Source organism: Solanum dulcamara, chromosome 10 (assembly GCF_947179165.1).
Source record: "Solanum dulcamara chromosome 10, daSolDulc1.2, whole genome shotgun sequence".
Lineage (NCBI taxonomy): Eukaryota > Viridiplantae > Streptophyta > Magnoliopsida > Solanales > Solanaceae > Solanum > Solanum dulcamara.
Window position 1 is genome coordinate 63824398 of NC_077246.1, and position 25908 is coordinate 63850305.

General features: G+C 33.3%; 1 protein-coding gene and 2 long non-coding RNA genes across 3 annotated transcripts; 2 read left to right on the forward strand and 1 right to left on the reverse strand.

Moving 5' to 3' along the window:
• The first annotated feature begins 10267 nt into the window (after positions 1-10267).
• Positions 10268-12556, forward strand: LOC129871214 (ethylene-responsive transcription factor ERF119-like). The gene is made up of 2 exons (XM_055946103.1): positions 10268-10696; positions 10906-12556. Exon 2 carries the CDS (start codon positions 11091-11093, stop codon positions 12147-12149), a length of 1059 nt encoding a protein of 352 aa, XP_055802078.1. The 5' UTR covers positions 10268-10696; positions 10906-11090; the 3' UTR covers positions 12150-12556.
• Positions 12557-19990: 7434 nt separating this feature from the next.
• LOC129870353 (uncharacterized) lies at positions 19991-23187 on the reverse strand. The gene is made up of 2 exons (XR_008762069.1): positions 22784-23187; positions 19991-22637 (listed from the first exon to the last, which is right to left on the reverse strand). It is a non-coding gene; the product is annotated as an uncharacterized LOC129870353 (long non-coding RNA).
• On the forward strand, positions 22330-25678 carry LOC129870354 (uncharacterized). The gene is made up of 2 exons (XR_008762070.1): positions 22330-22539; positions 25265-25678. It is a non-coding gene; the product is annotated as an uncharacterized LOC129870354 (long non-coding RNA).
• The last annotated feature ends 230 nt before the right edge of the window (positions 25679-25908 follow it).

The following is a 25908-nucleotide window of genomic DNA, read 5'->3' on the forward strand; positions in this document are numbered from 1 at the left end:
ATGACAAATATTTTTTGCCAGAAATATCAAATGCCACAAACTCCAATTTTGACAAGTTTGACATGATAAAAATTAATTTAAAAATAATAAAGACAACTAAAATTAAATTTCTTCAGTAGATATACCTGATATAGAAGTTAATTTTTTTAAAAAAGATTAGAATTTCATGCTGATAACATATTATAAAATAAACGCAAATCAGAAAAAGAGATAGTGAGAGAAAGAGAGAAAAGAGATAATTGTCGTATTAGTATATATTCTGCTATTGCCAAAATCTGGCCATTTATAGCAAAAAGAATAAAGCAAAATATAGTAGGCAACTTATCCATTTTAAGTGGTCCCCACACAAAAAGAAAAAATAATTGCAAGTGGACATTCAACTTTGTTCCACTTGCTGTTTAACATATTCAACTACTTTTAAATGGACAGAGAACAAAATTTTAAATATGACCTAAAAATAGTCATATTGTGCAAATAATCCATTTACTCTAAGATATTTTGTTATTTGTTCTTTTTTTATTAGGTTAGGAATCTTGAGATTATGAGCCCAGAAGCTGAGCCCATTTCAGTCTTTATTGAGACTTTTCAAAGGAAAAAAAAGAAAAATTACATATCTATACATCCTTATTTATTATATTTTTTATTATTTTTTACCATTCTAAAATATTTTTAAAATTTCTCTTTTTCCTCCAAAACCCCACACATCCGGATACATCACTTCTTATTTGATTCCCTGCCCAAAAGAGAGACCCAAGTCCTAGTAGCCCTGCCAAATGGTGATTTTGTTAGTGATTCTATTTTCATTCCTCCAGTCTCTCCTATTTTTACTCCCCTCAATCAATATTACTTTATTCATTATAATTTTGAATTTCAAATTTATTCTCTCTCCAATCCATCGATTTCAACTTTCTGAATAGGTAGTTTTTTGTCTTCTCTATCTGAAAATTCATACATTTGTATTTTTTTTGATTTTGCATATTGAAAGTCTTGATATAAATGGATGATGCTCCTTCTTTTAGCATCGGAAGTATCCAGTTAAACTTACCTAATATTGATCGTGTTTATGATTGATCTGATGATGAAGATTGAGCTAAAAACTGATCAAACAATTGCACGATTCATAATCAATGACGAATCAGAAAGTTTAGAAGGCGAAACTGAACAAAGATATATCTTCGTCCTTTAAAGTGGCTGTGGAAAAGACCCATCCCCCCTCCCCCCCCCCAAAAAAAAAATGGATAGAAAATTTGAGTTTTTTTTTTTGCCTTATCAGATTGTTGTTTTCTTTCTATTTTTGTTGTTCATCTTTCTATGATACATATAGATTCAAATTTTTAATGTATCTAGTTGTTTTTGTTTCTTAAATTAATGTGTAATGCCTTCATTTCAACATTATGATATATTAAATTTGAATTGTGTTTTCGAGATGGGTAGCTTTATCATAATGCATTACTATTTATGTATCTTGTTTAAATTGATAAGTATTATATCTCCACTAGATACATTAAATAAGTAATTATCGCCTATAAAATGTTAAATTTGAGATAGATACATTAATGTATGGTAGTCGCTATGCATCATATATATTTATTATAAATTTAAATTTATGTATCATGTCCAAAACAATAGTGCATGATACATTACTATCTATGTGCATTATTTTATTTGAAAAATATTGTATTCTATAAAAGATACGTTATAAATGTAATTGTTGTCAATAACATTTTTTTTGTGTGTGATAAATAACACAGTTATAAGTTGATATATATATGATACATGTAATAAAATTTGAAATGGTTGAATTTTAATATATATTATGTATCTGTACATATCAATTAATTTGATACACAATGCTTTATCTATAGAACATTAGAGTTTATGTATCGAGTGCATTTTTTGGGTAATGTGCATGGACACCTAACCTTCTAATTTGAATAAATATGAACAAAAATTAAAAACTGCAGATACATAACAACAACTGATACATGGTAGGTTATACAATTTTTAATAATTATGTATCAGGTAAATAATTAAAGGCATGAATACATAAGTTTAAATATAAAAATAGACTCGAACTCATATGCATCAGAAAAAGATTAACAACAAAAATCACAAAAAAAATAATCAATTAGTTGCTCAATAATATGAAAAAAGAAAAGGTATATTTTCATATTATCAAAAAATTGTAGATGAAAAGCTATAAAAAAATTAAAAGTTGATAACTGATGATTAAAAAGAAAAAATGGATGAAGAAGAAGACGAACTAGAAAATTTGTTATGATTTGGGATAAATTGAGAAGAAGAACCTTTGAAATTTGAATTGTTTGAATTTGAAAGAGATTGATATCAATTTATTTTGCATGATTTGTGGAATTAACATCTAATTTTACCTTTAATTTCCTTTTTAAACATAACAATCAAGTTGTATAATGTATCAGAATTAATATATCCAGATTCTCCTATGTATCTGGATGACACAAATTTGAAGGGATTTTTGTAAATTGAAAAAGGGTAGGGATAGAATGTAATTTGCTCCTAACACTATGAAATTTATGTAAGTTAATAATGCTTTGCACGATATTCGAACCCAAGATGTTTCGTCAAACTTTGAATCCCTTAGCCACAGAGCTACACTTCTCATTAGTATTAAGGGGGTTCATTACAGTATATATACTCATAAAATCAGAATTTGACTTTGTATATACAATGTATTTTTTCAACAAAGGATATTCGGGTGAACCCCCTAACCTCCACGTAGCTCCGCTCATGCCTCTCACACGTGGATAGTTGGTGATCTACTCAGAGTATAATGAGGACTCACTCGTCATGTCTTTTATTTTATTTTTCAGACCTATGTTTGTTCATTATGTTTGGTGAGCTAGGAGTTTGTCCTACGTCCCGTCTAAGTTTAGTAGAAGCATGGTCAGACTATAGTAGTGTGGGTCATTCATGGTTATTATTATGTTTGAATTCTCCTTATATTGAGATTTGCATGCTGCGACTATCTTCCACATTTATGTCTACTCTTGATTTCATATTGTTTATGTTATGCTATGTATGCTAAGAGGCTTTGTTGGAATTCTTCGGAATTCTAATCGCCGTGTCACACCTAGCTAGGGCCTAGCTTGGGTCGTGACAATTTTCGTATAGACATAATACATAAGCATACTCTTTATCTTAGCCTCAACTGGCATCTATTCCCTCCAACTTTGGATGTGCACAAGTAGACACTTAAATTTGTACAAAATAGAACAAGTAAGCACATGCGTCTTACGTAACATAATACACCAATGATGCCACATAGAACGTAGATTGGTCATGTAGGAAGCCACATAAGATGCATATATCTATTTGTGCACACCCAAAGTTTGAGGCATAGATACAAGCTAAAGCTAAGTTAAGGAGAACAAGTCCAATTCAAAACCCATACCTTATATCTTATAGGCATAACTTAGTTCATATAGAACTTATGTCGGCACAAGTTTAGTTTTAGAACCCACAAGCTATGTCTTGCAATGAGATAGATGGTAGAGGGTTGCATGTGCCTAAAATCGATGATTCACTTGTGCCCTTGTCCATAGGGACCTCGTGGCATACAACCAAAATGACTCCCACTAGATAGCCGTCTCTTTATCTCTTTTTACAGCCTCGTAGACGGACGAAAGAAGAAAAGTTACAGAACGGGGCAGTGAAGGCTCGCGAAGTAGACAGCAAGCAGCAAACAAGAGCTTCTCAGCCCCCTAACCTTTCTCTTTGTTTTATAATACTTCTTTTTTGAATTAGGTAAGCTTGAAGCTGGTTGCACTTCAAAATAGTTACTAGAAGCACTGCAAGCACACTTCCTATCTAGGCAAACCAAACCCGAAAAAGCACCTCCCCCCGACTAACTTGAGGATCAAGACTAGAATATCCATGGATGGACTCTGACTCTAAACAAAGGAATTTGAGCTTTATCAACATTGATAAGCTTTCTAGTTTGTGCAGGCAGCTGGTGACAAAATTTATTTTGTACACGGCCGGGGGTACGTTACACTATGATTTTGCATCAGAAGCAAAACATAACTTAGTTCCTACAGAGCTTATATCGATAGAAACATAAGTTCAGTTTTCAATACCTAGAAAGTTATGTCGTTAGACATAACTTATTAATTCAAAACTTTTGTCGGACTAGGCAAAAATCTTCTAAATATATGCAGAGTGAATTAGATACTACACAACTTATGCCAGACAACTTAATTCCTACAAAACTTATGTCAAACAAAACAAAATTTCTCTAAACTTATGTTTTGCGAAATTAGGTCATAGATAAGGATACTTTAACATACAAATTTTCATTAAATGAGAAATTGGGACAAAAATTAAAATAATCCCAAAATAGTTGTACTCCATGCAAAATTTCATTATTAATCGAAGGGAAAAGGGCCTGATAGTCATTTTGAAAGTGACTCATATATACCCTTATTGCTACACAAATGACTCACATATACTCTTTTCTTCTAACAGAAGTGAAAAAATTAATTTTAAATTTATTTTTTAAAGTTTTTAATTAAAATAATAATTCATACAGGGGTATATTTGATCCTTCTCACACATAATTTTTTTTGACTTTTTTGATTCATCGGCTAATTTGAATTTGTTATTTTTATGGTCAAATTTATATTTCTCAGTACTTTTATCGTAAAATTTATTATACAAGCTCCAATTTTTTTATAGATACAAAAACTAAATTACAATATAGCAGCAAAAAAATAGTTTTAAATTACAATATATATGCAAAATAAAATAGTTTAATTTTTTTTTCTTATTTGTTTCTTTTTTTTTCTATTCACATTTTTTTTATCTCTCTTATATTTACACCAAAGAACGAAAAAATAAAAATTAGAAACTCAAATAATGATAATCAAACAAGTCAAAAATAATTCATGCGTGAAAAAGATTATATATACCCCTAAACTTTGCTAAAAAAAATCACATGTATGAGTATATATATATATTTTTTATTTTTTTACTTTCTCAAAAAAAATTATACCCCATAGATGAATTTTTTTTAAAATTAAAAATCAAAATTATTTTTTCACTTTCTTAAGATGAAAAGGATATATGTGACCTATTTTTGTAACGGTGGGGGTATATGTGAGCAACTTTTGTAACGATGGAGGTATATGTGACCCGTTTGTGTAACGGTGGGGATATATATGAGTAACTTTCATAACGAGGATATATCAGCTCTAAATGACAAAGTTAAGGAGTATATCAGGACCTTTTCCCTTAATCGAATTATCTAATAAAATCATGGTTCCTTTATTTATAACACAAACGTCATTTAACTATGCCTACCACACTCAAAAGGTCAACCTGATTTCTCAAAAAAATTCAGTGTGCCCATTCTTCATATGAAAATAAATTTAGGTTCATCTTTCATTGCTCCTGAAACACTTAACCTGGTCGTTTTCTGTACTCTTGTAGGGAGCAAATAGGGCACTCAATTAATAATTTCACGCAGTGAATCCTTGTATCTCTTTATTGGAGATATATTGTTTGTCACGTTATTGGCACTTGGCAGCCATTGTTAGAAAGAAAATTAATTAATGGTGTAGCCCACATTATGTATTGGCCTACACCTACCGTTTATGAAAGGGAAGGCTTTGTACTGAGTCCATGCGCAATAATTGGAGATGTCTAAGTTTCTTCTTTTTCTCAAAAGATAAGATGTTTGACTTTCAATATATGTATGTAGTTGTTAAAATCTACTTAAACCATCATTTTAGTGGATGATATATTGTCATTTTTTTGTGTTTTATTGTGATATATTGGGATAAAATTAGGCTAATATTTCTAGTTAGCTAGTTGTATTATTATTCATTAACTGTTTAGTTTGCTTATTAATATCTCTATTTGGTTCGAATGATATCAGGTTAAAAATTATTCAAGTTGCACAAAAGTTTTATGTCCAATAAGATTTCTTATATGGTTGTACCCAAGATATTTGCATAAAATGACAGTAGTTCTAGATTGAATACATACAATCAAATCTTTATTTGATGTCAAATATAATAAATATTGTTAGGACTATTTTAATTCTTTGTGGATTTGAGACCTGGTTAGTAAGTAGTAGGGGTTTTCTAGGTAGAGATTACCTACAACAGTTTTAGCCTAATCGACTCTACAGATTAGAAATGGTGGCTTTGCGAGTCCTAGTGGTCAACTTAGCCAGGGTTCAGTGTAGACTTTTTGTGAGCTTGAACTTTAAATTTTGTGAACTTGAATTTGATTTTAGGTTGAATTTGTGCATACATTACTAGCCAAAACTTAATGCCTTAGGTTCTTGATTTTAGGTTGAACCCATTATTAGTCAAGAGAAATATATCATACTGCCTTTAGGTTAGGTAAATATTGAATTGATTGTGTCGTTGTAAATATTGAATTAGGTAAACATTTTTTTAGTAATTTTTTTTAAAAAATATAAACATTGCTAATTTGTAATCTGTTAGCTTGTATTAGCTTGAAAATTTGTGAACTTGATCAATATAATTTTAGGTTAACATATATGAACTTGGATTTGTGAATTTATGAAGTTCATTTTTATATTCGGTTAAATTGTAGGATTGTGAACTTGAACTTTAGAATTTGTGAACTTCAATTTGATTTTAGGTCGAATTTGTAACTTGAATTTATTATTAGCCAATAATAAATGACTTAGTGTCACGATCCCGACCTGCCGTGATTGTCACCTACACTAATCTTCCGGTGGAAGAACCACTATTTCATCCCAACTAACAATACTCATAAGAGATAGACAATTTAAAGATGCGAAAGCAGGTATAATAAAGAAAATAAGGCTGAGTTCCCATAAACTCAGAACATTTTAGTCAAACAACCCAACATACGAAATTTTAACTCCTAGGAACTGAACGTCGATGTACCAAAACTCTAAACAAAATAAGAAGTCTAGGAAAGGGGATGCAACCCCCTAAAAGTCATAATAATAACAATGTCTGAAATGTAAGTCCTGAAAGAAGGACTAGAATAAGAAAAGCCCATGACAGCTTGAAAGAATTGTCTCACCCTTGAACCCTGACAGCTAACAATCTTCTATTCTAGGTCTCTCAGCAGCCGTTTGAATATGTCATGTACTCAACAAAGACAGAGCAAGTGTAGTATTAGTACACAAAGACAATAGTGTATTGGTAGGATCACACGGCTAGTCAGTAAGCGAGGCATGAACAAGTAAGTACAACACCGAAAACACATATATACAGAATAGCCTCAACCATTACTATCTCATATCCAGTACTATACATAATCACAGTTTAATAGTCCCAATTATCATGCAATTTCACATAAGGGTCCTCTCATAAGATCTACAACACTCATTTATATGTCGGAACATGACTCCCAGTCCAATGTTTGTGTCGGAACGTGACACCTGATTCAAATATATGTCGGAATGTGACACGTAGAAAGTCTCAAATTCAGGATCTTCCACTGCACGGATCTCTTGGAAAACAAAGTCATAGGCACGTAGGTTCAGATCCGTGACATCCGATCCAAATTTGTATCGAAACGTGAAATCCGATCCAACATACAAGTCAAACCATAATCACAATGAATAGTCCAACTATCATATCTACTAAGAATAGGTTCATTACAATTCATGGCCAGTAAGTAGTCATTTCACATAATTCATTTCATTATTCATTATTCATATACACATATGCATACGCAAATTAATTTAACAAGTACATGTGTCACATATGGGAAGACAAACAATCACCTACCTTAAACTCAAGGTTTGATAACTCTAAAATATAGGAGCTTTCCCTTTCCGAGTTCGTTCAGCTTGTTCTTGGTCTAAAGACAGTCAATACATACAAATGATCAATATAATAGTCTAATTTACATGAATTATAGCATAACTCCCATTCTTAGACCAACCCATGATCCTAACTCCCATCTAGAGCTATTTTCCATCATTAGTTTCAGGACAAAATCCTCTCCCCAATGATTACCAACCATAAGTCAAGGTTCTAGGAATCGAATTATAAAGTAGAAGAGTAATAATCTTACATTTGGCGTGAGAAATCGTGGAAAATGATCAAAAGAGACCTGGGTCACCTCCTAACTTCTTAAGAACAGTTTTGCAGAAGGAATATCGTTTATGGGATTTTTTCTGACTTTAAGTCACGTCTGTCCCATCACAGCGGGACCATCCCGCTTTGGTGGCCTCACCCTGGAGGGATAGGAGGAGCTAGAGAGCTCGTAAAGAGTCTCAAAGTCTCCCCTTTCGCAACACACCCTCATCCCAAGATGCCCTAAAATATACCTTTAACGCCTAGTTTCATTCCGGAAATTTTACTCACCCGAATGTGATTCCGTAAAGCTGTACAGGATCCATATCGTCTTGGCTATCAACTAAACTATAGGTTCACTCCCCCATCCATTTTCGGATCACTCTAGACCTCACTTGACTCATAATTCGTCTAAGTCTGGCCTAGGCTCAAAATTTCGCAAGTCATTACCTGATTCCTTCCTTATTGGCTTGTCCGTAACGACGGAAATAAATCATTATACTTAGGTTCTTGATTTGTAGGTAGGTTGAATTCATTATTAGCCAAAAAGATATCTCGTAACGCCTTTAGGTTAGATTCTTGAATTGTGAATACTTTAGGTTAGTGATTTGTCAATTACATTATTAGTGAATTGTTTAGTGCATCACGTTCTCCAGGATCCTCCTCAAGTAGCGGAAACATTGAGTGTGATGAGCATTATGTGGCATCGCACATTAGCACCCCTTTTCCCTATTGACATGTTATTGTTTTTGACATTTTATGGACATGTTTGAAGTTTACTATTTTAGTTTTGAAAAACTTGATAGGTCTTTTTAGTTGATAAATTTGTGTGTTTGGTGATGTTATTTATGATATTTTGTGTGTGAGGTTATTTTTACACTGTTTTGGCATTGTTTTGGAGCGCATGAAACTGTATATTGAATTGCATTGTATTTGACAGGTGGGATGCAAAAACTGTTGGGTCTTGCTGCCCAAAAAATTATAGAAAAAAGACGGAAATAAATTATTGTCCATCCCTTTTTTGCAAGACTTTTTTTATAATTTTTTCAGAAAAGTCACACTGTCCATCTCATTGTTCTTCAATACGAAGAACAATGACACAGACAATGATTCTTTCCTTTATCGTTTTTCTGGAAAAAAAATTCAAATTCTTTTTAGAAAGACGATCTTGTCATTGCTTTGTTTTTCAATATGAAGAACAATGCGACATACATGATCAATTCGTGATCATTCCACCCAGCCTAGGGCTTCCCACCATCAATTTCAAGCTAAAACCCCTCCTCAAGGTTACCATCATTAATTCTAATGTTTAAAAATAGAATTTAAAAGTTAGGGGAGTAATTAACTTACCTTAATCGATGAATACGATGGAAAACTGATGAAAAAGGCCCTAAGTCACCCTTGAAGTTCCCCAAAATGAGATAGCCAAATAATGATCAGTTTTGAGGATTTTCTGCACTAAATACTGACTTGCCCTGCTATAGCTATCCGACCCTGCTATAGCGGGCCTGCCTTAGCGACCCAACCCCGACTTTAACTGATTGCATGATACTGTAGCTCTGTAAATCTCAGGAAAATGCCTTTTTCACAACATATCTTCTTCCTTTGACATTTCAAACCATCCCTTTCACGCTGAATTCGTTTTCGGGAGTTTGCTCGTCCGAATTCGATTTCATAAAGCCGTATGGATTCTTTAATGTCTTGACTATTAAGAAAATCAAACCACACTCGAAAATCATCCTCAATCTATTCCCAGATTGCCCTAGACCTCACCCAACTCACATTCAGTTCAAGTCTAGCCTAGTCTCGAAACTTTTAAATTATTTCCCAAAAAAAAATTCTGACCTAATTCTTTCAACTTTGGTCTACCCTTAACGACCGAAACGAATCATTACAGAAAATCACAAATATTTTTCGATATATACTCTTAAAAAATTCCTCTATAAAATTTTAAAATGATACATTAAAAATATATATTTTTATGTCAATTTGATTCTTTTTTTTTTTTACCCATCAAATCAAATCCATTCGATTTTTTTAGTTGATTTGTTTCTTCATTTTAATTTTGTTTGTACAATTCTAATAGTTGGCAAACTATCTGCTTGAGTCGTTTACAAACTGCCTACGTGATTTAATTTGTATGTTGTTTGCTTTATTACAAAGCCTAAAAAGATTGCTCAAATTTTCTCAGAAATTCATTTATAAATTGTCTGTTTAAGTTATTCCAAATGTTGTCTGAAACAAAATCAGAAAGACGCAGCCACTTAACAGTGACAATCCATTAGGACACTGCTTTATTTCTACAAATTTTTGATTTTAAAAAACTTATCAAATCTTTTGTCTGATTCTGGAAAAAGAATATCATATTCCTGACCATAGATTCCTAATCCTTTTCCTTTCTATAAATACGAATATCTCATCCTATTTATCCCCCTTTTTCCTCACTTTTTTGGGCCAAATTAACAAGAAAAAAAAGTGGGTTTTCAGAGATTTATGTCGGCAAGTTTTAATCTAGCTGTGATCGAATTTGAGGCGCCATTGAAGTTTTTGTTTTCAGTTTCTTCACTCTTCTTTGCTCTGTGTCTCCAATTTTCCACAATTTTTTCGATGGGTTTGAGGCCCAAAAGGTACAATTTTACCCACCTTAAACCCTTTGTAGTCTTGATTTCTGGTATGGTCACTCAATTAATAATTGATTATCGCAAAAGTAAGTAAAAGTGATTTTTTTTGTGAGATAATAATTATTAGTTGAGTGAAGATAGCATTGAATTGTGGGTTTTTGGTGATTTTGGAAGCTGATCTATTGTGGGGTTTTGTTCTTTTATTTTTTTGGCAGGAATTGTTCTGGAGCTGTATTTTTTGAAGGATTTCATATAAAGCAATTTTTACATCTTATTTTGCTCTTGAGAACGTCACTTACTTGATACAAAGTGTAATCTTTACTACTTTTTCCCTGTTTTTTTCCTTTAAATTTTGAATTTTCCTTTTATAAAGAACAATTTTTTTGCCAATATTGAGGTTATGCTTAAGCCTATGTCATCAAAACTTGAGAATCTTGGTAGAAACATGAAGAACAAAGTTGATACAAATAGATTAGTGAGAAAAATTAGGATTGTTTGTTATGATCCTGATGCTACTGATGATTCCTCGGACGATGAGGGGATCGATGATTCGAGGTGTAAGCGTTTCGTTAGAGAGATTAAGTTGCAGATTGGCAACTCTTTTAATCCTCTCAAATCCTCTGAAACTGAATGTTCATTTCAAGATAGCAACAATGGAGAGAAAAAAACAAAGAAAGAGGGTTTAGTTAAACCCCTGATTCAACCAAGGCCAGCAGGGGGTTTATTATTGAAATACAAAGGTGTTCGTCAACGAAAATGGGGTAAATGGGCTGCCGAAATTCGTGATCCGTTTAAAGGTAGACGGGTCTGGTTGGGTACTTATAATACTGCTGTGGAAGCTTCTCGAGCTTATGAATTGAAACGTCTTGAATTTGAAAATATGGCGAAGAATAGTAGCACAAATGTGTCCGAGGAGAGTTCTGGTTCAATGGTCTCTGAGCACCATAATCAAAGCCAAAATGTTGCTAGTGGTGTCTCAGAGGACTATGCAGAAAGCTCGGTTTCGCATACTTCACACACCTTGTCATCAGAAGTTCTTGAATTGGACACCTTAACTTCTGTATCTGTGTCTACTTCCATTTTAGGACTTAATGGCCTAAACGATAATGAGAAGGCGAACAATGTTGCTTTGGAGGCTACTGTTGCTGAACAAGAAGTACCTGAGTTGACACTAATGGAGGAAACTCTATCCTTGGCTCGAATTGGTGAAAGTATGGACCTTGATATGGAGCTCGAGTCATTCCTCATTGGCGCTGATGATTTCAATCAGCAGTTAGATGAGTTTGTTGTCAATGATTTTGAGGACCCTCCGGTTTGTGTGATCGAGGGTGATGAGCAGTTGTCTACTGGTTTACCTGATTTTGATGACTTCGATTTCGATGGCTACAATGAATCCTTTTCATGGATGGATGATGCTCCACGGACGAATGGAACACCCCTCAATATAGCATGCCCATAATTTTGCAGCTAGATGATTAGTTTATGTTTTGGTAATATAGTATTAAGTGTCAATAGAGTTGTCTCAAGAATCAGTTAATTAGATGCTTGAGACCGTGATTTTTCCTTAATTGAGTTCTATTTGTTTGCTCGTTCTAAGAGAAGTTTTCGAGTCAAGGGGATGTTTTCGTCGTTTTCAAAGAAATTGTGAGTCCCTTTGGGTTTTCCCGTGCTCTTAGAGCCGTCCAAGGACTTCAATCTCAATGTGCTTAGTCTTCGAGTGTCGGTTGCCAATGAAAGGGCTTGAAAACGAGCGTCATTTTATTTCCCTATTATGCATCTTCTTTTAAACTATGTTATCTGTGATGAGTATGATATGAAATCTCTCAAAGAGCTTTTTAAGAGAGCTCTTTGGTTGTCTGTTCTTCATTTGATTGCCATTGTAAACTCATCTGTTTGATGCTTTCTTGGCCAAGTTGTGTTAACACTTCTTGTCTCGTAAGTTTGTGGATTCAAAACATTTCTTTCAAATCATGTTCCCAAAAATGATTTTCTTGAGCTGAATATGTATCAAAAACAACATTTCTATATCTTTACAAAGATATGAATAAGGTCCTAGACTCCACTTATGAGACTATACCAAGAATTTTGTTCTAATTGAGTGGATTCAAAACATTTTTTTTTCAAATCATGGTATGAAAAATAATTTTCTTGAGCTGAGTGTCTATCGGAAATAATCTTTCTACCCTACAAAGATGGAATAAGGTATTAGACTCCACTTATTAAACTATACATGTTGTAAGTTAGTGGATTCAAGTTTGGGGCTCAAAAAGCGTTATGGTTGAAATTGAAAAGCTACACATGCCTGACATTCTGATTTAATGTACTTTTGCTCTTTATGCAATGAACTTCCACAAGGACTGAGCTTTAGGGTACTAGTGAACTGTGCTAAAATCCAGAACACCATTTTTTACAATTTGTTGGGTCTTATCTTTTAGGATAGCAAGAACCAAAGGTGGTTGAAAGATGTCACTCCATTTATATCACCTAGTTTAATTCGACACTAAAGTTTAAAAAAAATAGAAAGATAGATTGGTTAAACTTGTGGTTTTAACTATGTTAAAATATTTCGGTGATTATATGGCTTGTGATATTAAACATATCTTAATAGTTGTCACAACATACATAGCGAAATTTTAAGTAAAGTCTAAGAAGAGTAGTGCATATATAGTATTACTCCAATCTAAAGACTCTAACTTTTATGAAGGTAAATATATTGTTTTCGATAGAGATATTCACATGGTTATAAAAATATTTATCAAGAAATAAACTGAAAATTTAAGTTATATCATTTATAAGTATAAAATATATATATTTTTAAATGAACTAATAATAATAGATGAAATATTTGTTGGAGGGTGCATGACTTTTGGAAGCTTAGAGAGCTAGATTCTTGCTGACAATCTATATCAATGTCGAACCATAGGCAGGGCGTCTCTATCATAATGCCGTTAAAATAATTGTTCGGAGTTCTAAATTTTTTAGTGCTTTCCATTTTTTCTAAAGAATATATATATATATATATATATATATTTATTTATTTTATTTAATGTGGAGGTCATGGTAATAATTAAGAAATTGAATAATATTTAATTAACTGTAGCATCTTTTTTTATGTGGCTATCTATTTTGTCAAACATATTTATATTTTGGTTATTATCATGAATCCACATTACAATTCTTATATTTATATATTTTATTCCTCAATCAACTTTTATTATATCATTATTGAATATTCTAACGTCTTCTAAACGGTTAAACCTTTTGCATTATGCAAAATCTATTGTTTTGCGTTTATAAAAAAATTAAATTTATTTTTTGATGTATTCTTTAAATTTTAAGCACTGCAAAAAATTCATACTAGTATCATTATATAAACCTTTTAAATTTTGAGTCAAATTCTATTATTTTAACTTTATATTATATTTCTTCATTGAATATTTTCATTGTTAACATTCTAATTTCATAAGGTCTACGTAATCCTACCTTCTCGAGACTTCACTTGTAGGATTACATTGAGTATGTTATAGTTACTCAATTTACATATAACAACTTAAAGAAAAAAAAATCTCTATGAAGTTTGATTTTAGGCTCCCGAACTTGTTGAGATGACCCTGACCATAAGCAACAACTTGTTGTCCTTGACAATAAAGTAGTAAAAACATCACCTTCAACTAGAAAAAGGTTGATTTCATTCACGTGACCCGTTTTTCTTTTTAATCAATTAAAAAAAATGGCATATTTTTTTTATTTGGCAAATATTAAAGATACTATAAACATTTTATCTATGTAATTGAGTTTCACTTATTTGGCAAAAAGTTCACAAAGTATTTTCTTATTCATCTCATTTGATTTATGATATTAATAATTATTATCACAAAACGTTATCCTAGAATAATAAAGAATTCATCATTGTTAATCAGTGGTCTCAAATTCGAGTCTCAAAAACGAAAACATTCATGATAGGGAATGCTTTAGCGTCATGAACTCAAATTAGTCAGATTCTAAAGTGAGTACATGATATCAAGGTAGAATCTATTTATTTTTTTAATAAAATGTATGAAATGAAATTTCTTCGTTTTGCCTATTCTTTTTCCTATTGATTGCGATTTGTATATTATCTATTTGGATGCCTAGCTTGTAGCTGACTGTGCCGTTATGGCTGTGATTGAATGTTACAAATGCCAAACTCTTTGATTCCAAATGGGACCAAACCTGTCACTTTATCTTCTAATTTTATGTACTTTTGATATTTATACAATGAACTAATTCCTGCTGCACTGTGCTCTGATGTGCAAATGAAAGTGTACTAAATCCTCCAACAACCATCATAATTAATAAGATTTAATTTGATATTGAAATCTTCAAATCTAATGCTATTTGCAAAAGTGGCATCAAAACAAGGTCCAAATCAAATAAGTCTCAATGATTAATACCCTATGTTGGAATGCAAGGAGTATTGATACTCAGGGTTCACTAGATAGACTTCAAAAACTCAAAGACTATCACAAAATATCTATGATGGCAATTCTTGAACCATTCTCAAACCAATCACACCTCAATTCGCATAAAATTCAGCTTAATATGGACAGTGCTATTCATAATTCCAACAACAAAATTTGGCTCTTCTGGAATAAAGATGTAGCATGCTCCATTATAGATCAGGATGAGCAGCAGATTACCTGTGAGATCAAACATGTTACATGGCATATTACCTATCTCACAACCTTTGTTTATGCTAAATGTAAAGATCATTTGAGAAGAGATCTTTGGGATAAACTACTGCTATATTCCAGTGTAGGCAAACCATGGTGTACAATAGGGGATTTTAATGTAATCACTGGCATTGAAGAGAAGCTGGGGGGCATACCCTACAACATGAACAAAAGTTTTGAATTCATAAGTACTATTGAAGCTTGTGGACTCATAGACTTGGGTTTTCATGGTGCAAAGTATACATGGTGTAACAACAGAGATAATGATGCCAGGATTTGGAAGAGACTAGATAGAGCTATGGTAAATGATAAGTGGTTAGACATGATGCCCATGACTACTATTACTCATTTAGCTTCCACTGGATCAGACCATTGCCCTTTATTCATGGAGTGTGCAGAGAGACAGAACAATGCCCCTAAGTATTTTAAGTTTCTACATTGCTGGGTTGATAATGATAGCTTCCTTGATGTAGTGAAAACGTGCTGGGGAAAACCTGCCGCAGGAAATCCTATGAGAAGATTTCAGGAAAAAATGAAAAGAGTGCGAAGCACTCTGAGTAAGTGGTCAAGACAAGAATATGGTGATATTTTTTCTTCCATCACTGATTTTGAGACAAAAGTTAGAGAGGCTGAGGATGCAATAATCAGTGATAACTCCGAAGAAAATAGAACCAAGTTGAACTTGATCAATGCCAAATACATCAGGTATCTAAAGATAGAGCAATCCATCCTCAAACAAAAAACTCAACTCCAATGGTTTAAGGAAGGGGATGCCAACTCCAATTACTTCCATGCTATCATTAGAGGGAGAAGGAGAAGACTGTATATTCACAAAATTGAGGATGATCAGGGTAATAGTATTCAGGGAAATGAGGAAATTGCCAAGGCTGCATGTCATTACTTTGAAAAGATATTTACTACAGACAACAAGAAAATCAATGAAGATTTCCTTAAGTACATACCTAGAAAGGTCAGTGACAATCAAAATCACATGTTGCAAAGGGTACCTACTAAAGAGGAGTTACAGAAAGTGATTTTCTCTATGAATGGTACTTCTGCTGCAGGTCCTGATGGGATGAGTGGCAAGTTCTTCCAGGTATGCTGGGACATTATCAGTGAGGACCTTTTGGAGCTGATTCTGTTTTTCTTTAATGGCCATGACATCCCAAAATACGTCTCCCATGCATGTCTGGTTCTACTCCCAAAAGTTGAACATCCTAATAGACTATCTGAATTCAGACCTATATCTCTCAGCAATTTTAGTAGCAAAATAATCTCCAAACTCCTTAGTAGCAGACTGGCTCCCATCCTTCCACATCTTATTTCTGATAATCAGTCTGGATTTGTCCAAGGAAGGAGCATACCTGAGAACATTATGCTGGCTTAAGAAATTATGCATAACATAAACAAACCCAAAATTGGAGATAATGTGGTTATTAAACTTGACATGGCCAAGGCTTATGATAGAGTCTCATGGTCCTTTATCTGTCTTGTCATGAGAAAGATGGGATTTGGGGAAACCTTCATAGACATGGTATGGAGAATAATGTCTAACAATTGGTACTCTGTCATCATAAATGGCAGCAGGCATGGTTTTTTCCACTCAACAAGAGGTCTCAAACAGGGAGACCCACTCTCTCCTGCTCTCTTTGTTCTTGGTGCAGAAGTATTGACCAGAATGTTAAACAACCTTCATCAGCACTATCTATACACTGGTTTTCAAATGGAGAAAAGGGGTCCTCAAATTAACCACTTGAGTTTTGCAGATGACATTATTATTTTCACCTCAACTTCCAAGTATTCCCTTCAACTCATCATAAAGACTCTTCAGATGTATGAAGGCATTTCTGGGCAGCTTATTAATAAGGACAAAAGCCAAATCTTAATCCCTACCAATACCCCTGATGATATAATGGATAGAGTAGTGACCATCACTGGTTATAAATGCACTCATGGGCCTATGACATACTTGGGATGTCCATTGTATATAGGAAGACAAAGGGTCATATATTTCACTGGTATAGTTTCAAAAGTGATTGCTAAAATTCAAGGGTGGCAGACAAAGATGCTAAGCTATGGGGGAGAGCCACTTTGATCAAATCAGTGCTTCAATCACTTCCTATACATCTGTTATCTGCCATAACCCCTATCAGAACCACTTTGAAACAAATAAAATGCCTTATTGCTGACTTCTTCTGGGGTTGGGATAAGGAGAAAAGGAAGTACCATTGGGCCTCTTGGGAAACCCTTAGCTTACCATATGAGGAGGGAGGTATTGATGTAAAAAACTTGGAAGATATATATCTGGCAATGCAATACAAACATTGGTGGTTGTTCAGAACTAAGAGATCTTTATGGGGGGATTTCTTGAGAGCTAAATACTGCCAAAGAGCTCACCCTGTCACAAAAAAGTGGCACACAGGTCAATCTCTCATGTGGAAGAACATGATGAAGAACAAAGGTGACATAGAACCTCACATTAAGTGGACCTTATGTTCAGGGAACTGCAGTTTCTGGTGGGATGATTGGCTGGGTATTGGCCCTCTAGCCAATCACTATGAATATATTCCAAGATTCAACAACTCCACTGTCTCCATGTTCTTGACAAATGGAAAATGGAATGAAGAGAAAATTAGGCAACAGGCCCCTCAACACATGATACACACAATTCTCAATACTAAAATCATGTACCAACAAAACACACTAGATCAAGCTCAATGGAAGCTGCAATCACATGGAAATTTCACTTGTAAATTAGCTTGGGAAAATGTGAGAAAGAAAAAAAACAAGACATTGACAGATAGGATGACATGGCATACTAACATCCCTTTCAAGGCTTCATTCTTGCTTTGGAGAGCATTGAGACACAAACTGCCAACCAATGATAAACTGATTTCTTTTGGGAGAGAAACTGCAGAGTGCTCATGCTGCTACAGGCCTGGTTTGGACAACATAGAACACATATTTGTCTCTGGAAGCTTTGCTAAACACATCTGGACATATTTCTCCAACTGGGGGGGAATCAGGCAGGACCACAACTCCATTAGAGACATCTTGATGAGATGGTGGACCTACAAACCAAACAATGCTGTACATAAACTCATGTTGCAAGCCCTCCCTATATTTATTTGCTGGAATGTCTGGAAGAACAGGTGTGCAAGTAAATATGGAGGAAAGAAATCTAGTACTACTAGGGTGAAGTTCAATATAATCAAAGAAATATACATGCTTATTACCACAGTTTTTCCATATATCCAATGGCCACCAGCTTGGAAAGATCTAATTATTTGGATAGAAAACTGTAAGCATGACATAAAAGTAACCCAGGTTAAATGGCTCAAACCCCCCCTAACATAGTTAAACTTAACACTGATGGGAGTGCCATAGGCAATCCAGGAAAGATAGGAGCAGGAGGCATAGTAAGGGATCATAAGGGTAATTTGATATATGCTTTTGCCTCTCCTTTGGGAGTTGGAACAAATAATCAAGCGGAAGTGCAGGCAACCAGTTTTGGCATTAATTGGTGCATTCAAAAAGGTTATAATAGAGTAATATTGGAAGTAGATTCGAAACTTGTGATCAAGTGGCTGAATCTGGACATCAAACCACCCTGGAACATTCAAAACTACGTTAATGAACTCCAACAACTGGTCCAACTGCTAGAATACTTCCAATGCAAACATGTTTTTCGGGAAGCAAATTTTCCAGCTGATACATTATCTAAGTACAGCCATACACTTGATAATACACAACACTTCTACAACCTTCAACAACTTCCACAAGAAACCAAGGGCTACATAAAGCTAGACAAGATAGGAATGGCAAGCTTCAGGAGAAGAAGATTAAAAAGGATAAAACAACCTTCTTGAACATGTTTATCTCTAATTTTCCCAACTTGGCTACGATTGGTGTTGCTGCAACTTTCCTTGGACCTACTTGGTACGACATGTCTAAAAAGAGCAAAGATGAAAAGAATTTCCCCAACCCATGCGAGATAGAAGGTTCGTATACTTGTTCTTGAATAGGACTAGTGTAGGCTACTTTCTTGTATTCTCATGGAAGGGGAGAGTCTCCCTCATTTATGCTTTCTTAGTTGATTTGTATCGAGAGGAGTCCTCTCACAGGTTTAATGCTTTCTAGTTATAGTTAGTCTCTTTTTGTATCGGGGATGAGTTAGCCGACCTTAAGAGGTTAGCCGACTTATGAACCACCATAGGATCGGAGGTAAGGTTTATGTCCCCCTCCTTGTATTTTATTTTGATTATTTATGGTAAGGTTTGGGGGTGCTGCTCAATCCCTGACTGTGCACGAGAGGTGGGAGCCTCGTGTAGGGTCTGTTCCCAAAAAAAAAAAAAAAAAAAAAAAAATCTTCAAATCTTGTGCTTTTGACCTTTCTATTGAGTGGTGGCTCTTGAAGTTTTGTAGGTGCCATGGTGGGCCAGTATTTTTGTTGATCACTTTGGTCCAGTATTTTCTTGAAATTTTGATTTTCTATTTTTAAAAGTTCTATTATTAACGTACTGAATTAATTAGGTATACGTAGACAATAAAATTAATGTTAAAAAAATAATAATCAAGACAGAAAAACATCACAATAATTATAATATTTAATTTCAAATTTAATGAGTGTTACAATCGTTATATACTCCTTCGATTCTATCAACAATAATGTAAACTATGTTAAATTTGAATTTGATTTGATCAAAGGTCTTGAATAACTTGGGGTTGAATCTTTTATCTTGAATTTGATTTGACTTATTCACTGAAAACACTTGGATGTCTGTCACGAATAATGAATTTAAACTCCACACTACGAACAAAAATTTTCAGCTCGAAATTCCTTTGAACATTGACTTAGAGTCCGTTTAAATTGACTTATAAGTTCCTTCTAAGTTGTTTTCAGCTTTTTAAAGTGTTTGGCTTGCCAACTTAATTATTTTGTGCTTAAAATAAGCCTCAATAAATAATTGAATTTGTTTGAATGAACTTATTTTAAGCAACTTATAAGTTGAAAACAACTTATGAGTCAAAAAAAATAAGTTGGGCTACACCTACTTATTTTTTTTTAACTTATAAACAGTTTACAACTTATAAATTACTTAAAAATAAGTTCATCCAAACAGGCTCTTAATGTACCATCCTAATAAATAGTTACTTAAATTAAGTGTCAAGTCAATTAACAAGGGTATGTTAAAAAAAACAGGGAGTAATAATTCATATCTATCTCCATCTATCTATCTATGTCACGATTCAAAATGAGATATGAGTGGCATCTACACTTAACATCTTAGGTGGGAGAACCAACAATACAAACTCCAACTTATATTAGTGACTCAACTTATAAAATACGACAATAATGCAGAAGCCCAACTTACGAAAATAAGAAACAACAATTCACTAGAATTTACATATCCTTCTAAAAACCTGAAAGTATCCTTCTAAAAACCTGAAAGTCATCACATCAAAGACATCTAATTCTAAATACAAAGTCTAAAAATATCAAACACCAGAATTAACAAATAACATAGTTTGTGTCCTAAAATAAAGGACATTATGCCATGATCGAGAGAATTCAACACGAGCTTTAAGGAATAGCTCACCCTGGAACCTGATGTGTTGGACACTAACTAGACTGAGGGCGAGTCGAAGTCAATAAAACACTCATTGCACTCCACAAAATCAAACAAAGAAAAAAATACAAGTAGAAGTCAATACAGGACAACATGTACTGAGTAGATATCATCAGCCGACTCAAAATAGAAATCAAATTGCATAAAGTAATAACAGAAAATCAACCATAACACTTAACAGGTGGCAACAACAAGGTCAATAACAACACAATGAAACAATTACGTAGTCAGTCAACAATATTAAGAGAATTCATGAGGACTCAGGCCTACAAACCAAGCACTTTTGGGAAATAAGTTATTTGAGATTGAGTAATATTAAGTCATTTTATTTATTTATTTTTAATATTACCGTGTCGAAATATGACACTCGTTTCAATAATATCGTGTCGTTTTGTGACACCCGATTCAAATATATCGTGTCGGCTCATGACACCTGATTCAAATAATGATGTGTCGACTCATGACATCCGATCCAAACATATTGTGTCGGCTAATGACACCCGATCCAAATATATATTTAATTTCTCATTCTTTATTATCACATTCCACTTCAGTAACAATATTTTATCAAATTTTCTTTATTCAAGACATCACTTTTGATAAGGCAAGTTCAAGATTATGAATTTCATGATTTTGAGATTGCATCACAAAAACATATCAACCATCCAAACCATAACAATTAAATGCATAATAAACTTCATACATTACTCAATGACTATCAATCGTTGTTATTAAGAATATATCTATGATATAGAATAAATCATAACATATCTCAGTCGAAGAATCAAAGTCTAGCAAACTAATTTACTAGTGTTTTTCCTTTCTTCAATGTCTCAGAACGTTTCCAATCTAATAGGTATACAATATTCGTAAGCAAGCGAATCCATAGACACCCATATTACTATAATTAATTTCCTAAATATCTAAGGTTAAGTTTTAATTTCTACAAATAACTTAATTTCAATAATTTTCATATAATATAATACACCTAATATTTAATTATATATCTCAATATAATAAAACTTGAATTATAAAGTAATAACCTAAGATAAATTTCAAACATCGGAGCCACAATCAGAAACCAATGGTGTCCATTTACGAGTTAACAGTATGCAACACTAGCACATCATTACCCACTTAAACCTTCAATCATTTAATAATCATTAGTGTAAGAATTTTGAGTCAGGAATCGCTCATGTGTGACCTGACCCGACTCAGATCTGATCAAATCCGACTCATTTCATTTTTCAAATAAGAAGACAAGGTAGAGTTACATTGATTTAAATTAAGGGGAATAACTACAAATGTAACTGATTATTAATTTTGGAACTGATTTTTCTTTTAAAAACAGCAAGAAAACAACAAAAAGAAAAATCATTTTTCTTATTCACATCCAAAACAGACATTTAGTTTTGTGAACACAATACTCTTGTTTCCAAGAGAGATGAAGTGGACTTGGGGCAATTCATAGTCGTAGCAAATTCAACACTTCTGCTGTAAATAAAAGGTACACAATTCGTTGATTTTGCTTCGATTTAATTACAATGGTATTAGAGCTGTGGTTGATTGCTCCATACCTGAAAAGCTATTTGTTGAAATAGTACCCTTTTTTTTTTTGTTAGAATTTTTTTTTCCAGAAATCAGTGAAAATCAAATATTAGAATAAAATTACCGATTATGGATTTAGTATAGAGAAAATCCGTAATATATAATATATATCCCAAAAAAGAAAGACTGCACAAGAATCTCACCTTTAAGAAATCATATAAGGTCGGGAACATATCGGAAAAGAACCGACGTGAATTGAACACACAATTTTCTGATATAAAATCAGACGCGCTGTCTTTGTGCCACTCATTCGGTTATAGATCTGAAAAATTTCCTTCATATTTCTTGTGATGGTGTGTAGATCTGTGCACTTAATTTTTCCAATCTTTCTTTTTCTTTAAGGCATCAAATTTGTGGGTGCGTAGCTCTGTGCATTTAATTTTGTTCGATCTTTCATTTTTCTTCAAGGCATCAGATTTGTGTGATTTTTTTGCCTAGTATTAATGGAGAATGAAAAGGAATTGTGTAGTTCTATCATAAGTGGAAAAGGAGTTTTAATGTTTTTTTGGTTCACACAGTAAATCCTCTTCTTTAATTATACATTGGAAATCGTGTTCAATACAATATACTCTTAAATTTTATTGGGACTCTATTTTCTTGGTGGAATTTTTTAAAGAAAAGGTTAATAGTACATAGTACTAGTACAGTGGTACTTCATTCCTATATATATTTTTTATTATTTCCATGTTAATATATATTAACATATACACATATATTAACATATGTTAATTATAATTTAATTATGTGTATTAAATTGATTCGTATAAATTTGTTTAGTCCTTATGTTTCTTAAACAGTTTTTATATTTTCTACGTATAATAGTGACATATGTTGTCACATTGAATAGTATAACCATTCTAATTGTTTCCTTATTTCTATTTCAAACATGACTGAACGGAAACAAACTCGAATTACTCCAAGTCGGAGTTCTCGAAATCGAGCAAAGGGACAATGTAGAAGAGCACGTCGCCGTATGATATGTTTTCGATGGCGTGAGATCATACGGATTGGTGTTCCAAGAGCGACACAAAGTATGTTAAGAAATCAAAGGGTTATTCGAAGAGAAAGAGAGTAGAAACTAAGAGAGTTCAAGTCTTTTAAGATGTCCTCTACTATTTTCGTTGCTAACTTTATTAAATTATTTGAATTAAAGCTCGTAGAACTGAAAAATTATGTAGAACTCTCGGATTGAGAAACTTTAGCTATATTAGTAGACTCTCTTCGTGAACTATGGGGCGAGAGACTAGTTAAAGTATATCACGAGGTTTGGCCAAGCGAACCTTTTAGGGTGTATATACGTTATCTCAAATTCAAGTGGGGGGGGGGACTTTATTTCAAATGACTTGTAACTTGAATTAGTTTAATTTGTTTATTTCAATATATGAATTATGTTATTTCTCTCTTTTATATGAATATCTTTTATTATTTATCTATTTAAATGCGATGAGACTTAATTGAATGTCATCATTAAAATACTCACGAAGAAATTTATTTTTCATTCTTGATTAAATATTTAATTTGTGGATGATGATTGGAAACTTAGTGACCATTTCGATTCTACGTTAAATATGAAGTCAATTATGAAAATTGATTTGCTTGAGTGAGTATACGAATTTCATGTATATATTGTTTAAAGTAATATTGATGAATAAAAACTTGCTTGAATTGTCTCGCATTAACAGAAATGACATCTAAAAGTATGATTGTTGACTTGGGCAAAGGTGAAAAGCTAAAAGGTGAAAATTACGATATTTGGAGTAGTAAAATATGTATGTACTAGAAGAGAAAATTGCTCTTGAAGGTATAAATCATGTTTTAAGTCAATCAGAAGTGGGTAATACTACTCAACATAGGAGAGATCTTGAAACTTATAAAGCTTGGAAAAAGACTGATTCCACTGCATATGGAATAATTGTAAGCTCTGTTGTTGATGACCTCATTCATGGATGTGAGGAATTTCTTAATGCTCATGCAATGTGGGCACACTTATGAGGAACATATGGGGGTACTTCTGTGACCCACCTTAGACAACTGACTATCAAGTTTGACACTTTCAAGAAGCGTCATGATCAAAGCATCAAGCAACACCTTAGGGTGATGTCAAACATGATAGCACAACTCAAAAGTACTGGTCACGTTCTCTTGGATGAGCAACAGGTTTGGGCAGTGATTCGGTCTCTTTCTAGTAATTGGAAACATTTGAAGGTTAACTTGACCCACAATGATAACATCAAAAAAAAAATCGATGTTGCTCGACATGTTGAACTTGAAGATGAGCGACTTGGTGCTGCTAAAGTTGCTTCTAATGCCTTTGTGGCTGAATCTAGTTGTACAAAGTTTTTAGGCTTCAACCTCAAGAAAAAATCAAAAAAGAAAGGAAAGGCAAAGGAGACCGAAGAAGGACCCTCTAAGAAAAAGAACAAACTAAATTCCAAGAAGGAAAAATAGATTTTTCAAGAAGAGAGACAAGAGAAAAATGAAGTGCTACAATTGCCAATTTCTAGGGCATTTTGCTCGTGAATGTACCGAGCCGAAAAAAATAGCATTTCTATACGCATCTCTAAGTGCTACATATGTTTCTATCACTTCTTTACTAACTAAATTTTATCCCACGTGGATTGTAGACTCAGGATCCTCCGACCATGTGAGTTGAGATAGAGAAGCGTTTGTGGAGTTCAGTCAAGTTTCACCTGGATCAAGATGGATATATGTAGGAAATAATGCAAGATTTGAAGTCAAAGAGATTGACACTTGCAAAGTTGACTTGCGTGGTGGCCGATCTTTGATGTTGCATGACGTCTTATATGCTCCAGAGATTCGACGAAACTTAGTACCTATATCTGTTCTTTTAGATGTTGTTTTTGATTTGTTTTTTAGTCGTAATGGTGTTCGAATAACTCTAGATAATGTCTTTTATGGTTTTGAATTTCGTTATGATCGATTTATCAATTTAAATTGTAATGCTTCAACTTATGACTATTATGTTGACCGTTGTGTAATGACATGTTATTCTAGTAACAATGATATTGATTTTATTACATGGCATACAAGATTAGGTCACTTAGGGCAAGATCTAATGAATAGGTTGGCAAAAGAAGGACATTTAGGTCCTTTCTCCAAAATTGATATGCCAACTTGTGAAAATTGTCTTGCTGGAAAGATTATACGTAAATCATTTGAAAATGCTAAAAGAGCTGACATACCAGTTTAATTAATCCATTTTGATATTTGTGGTCTAATGAATGTGAGGGCAAGTTTTGGTGCCACA

Excerpts from the sequence above, each read along its gene's own strand:
- LOC129871214 (XM_055946103.1), top strand. The coding sequence starts at position 11,091 with ATGCTTAAGCCTATGTCATCAAAACTTGAGAATCTTGGTAGAAACATG.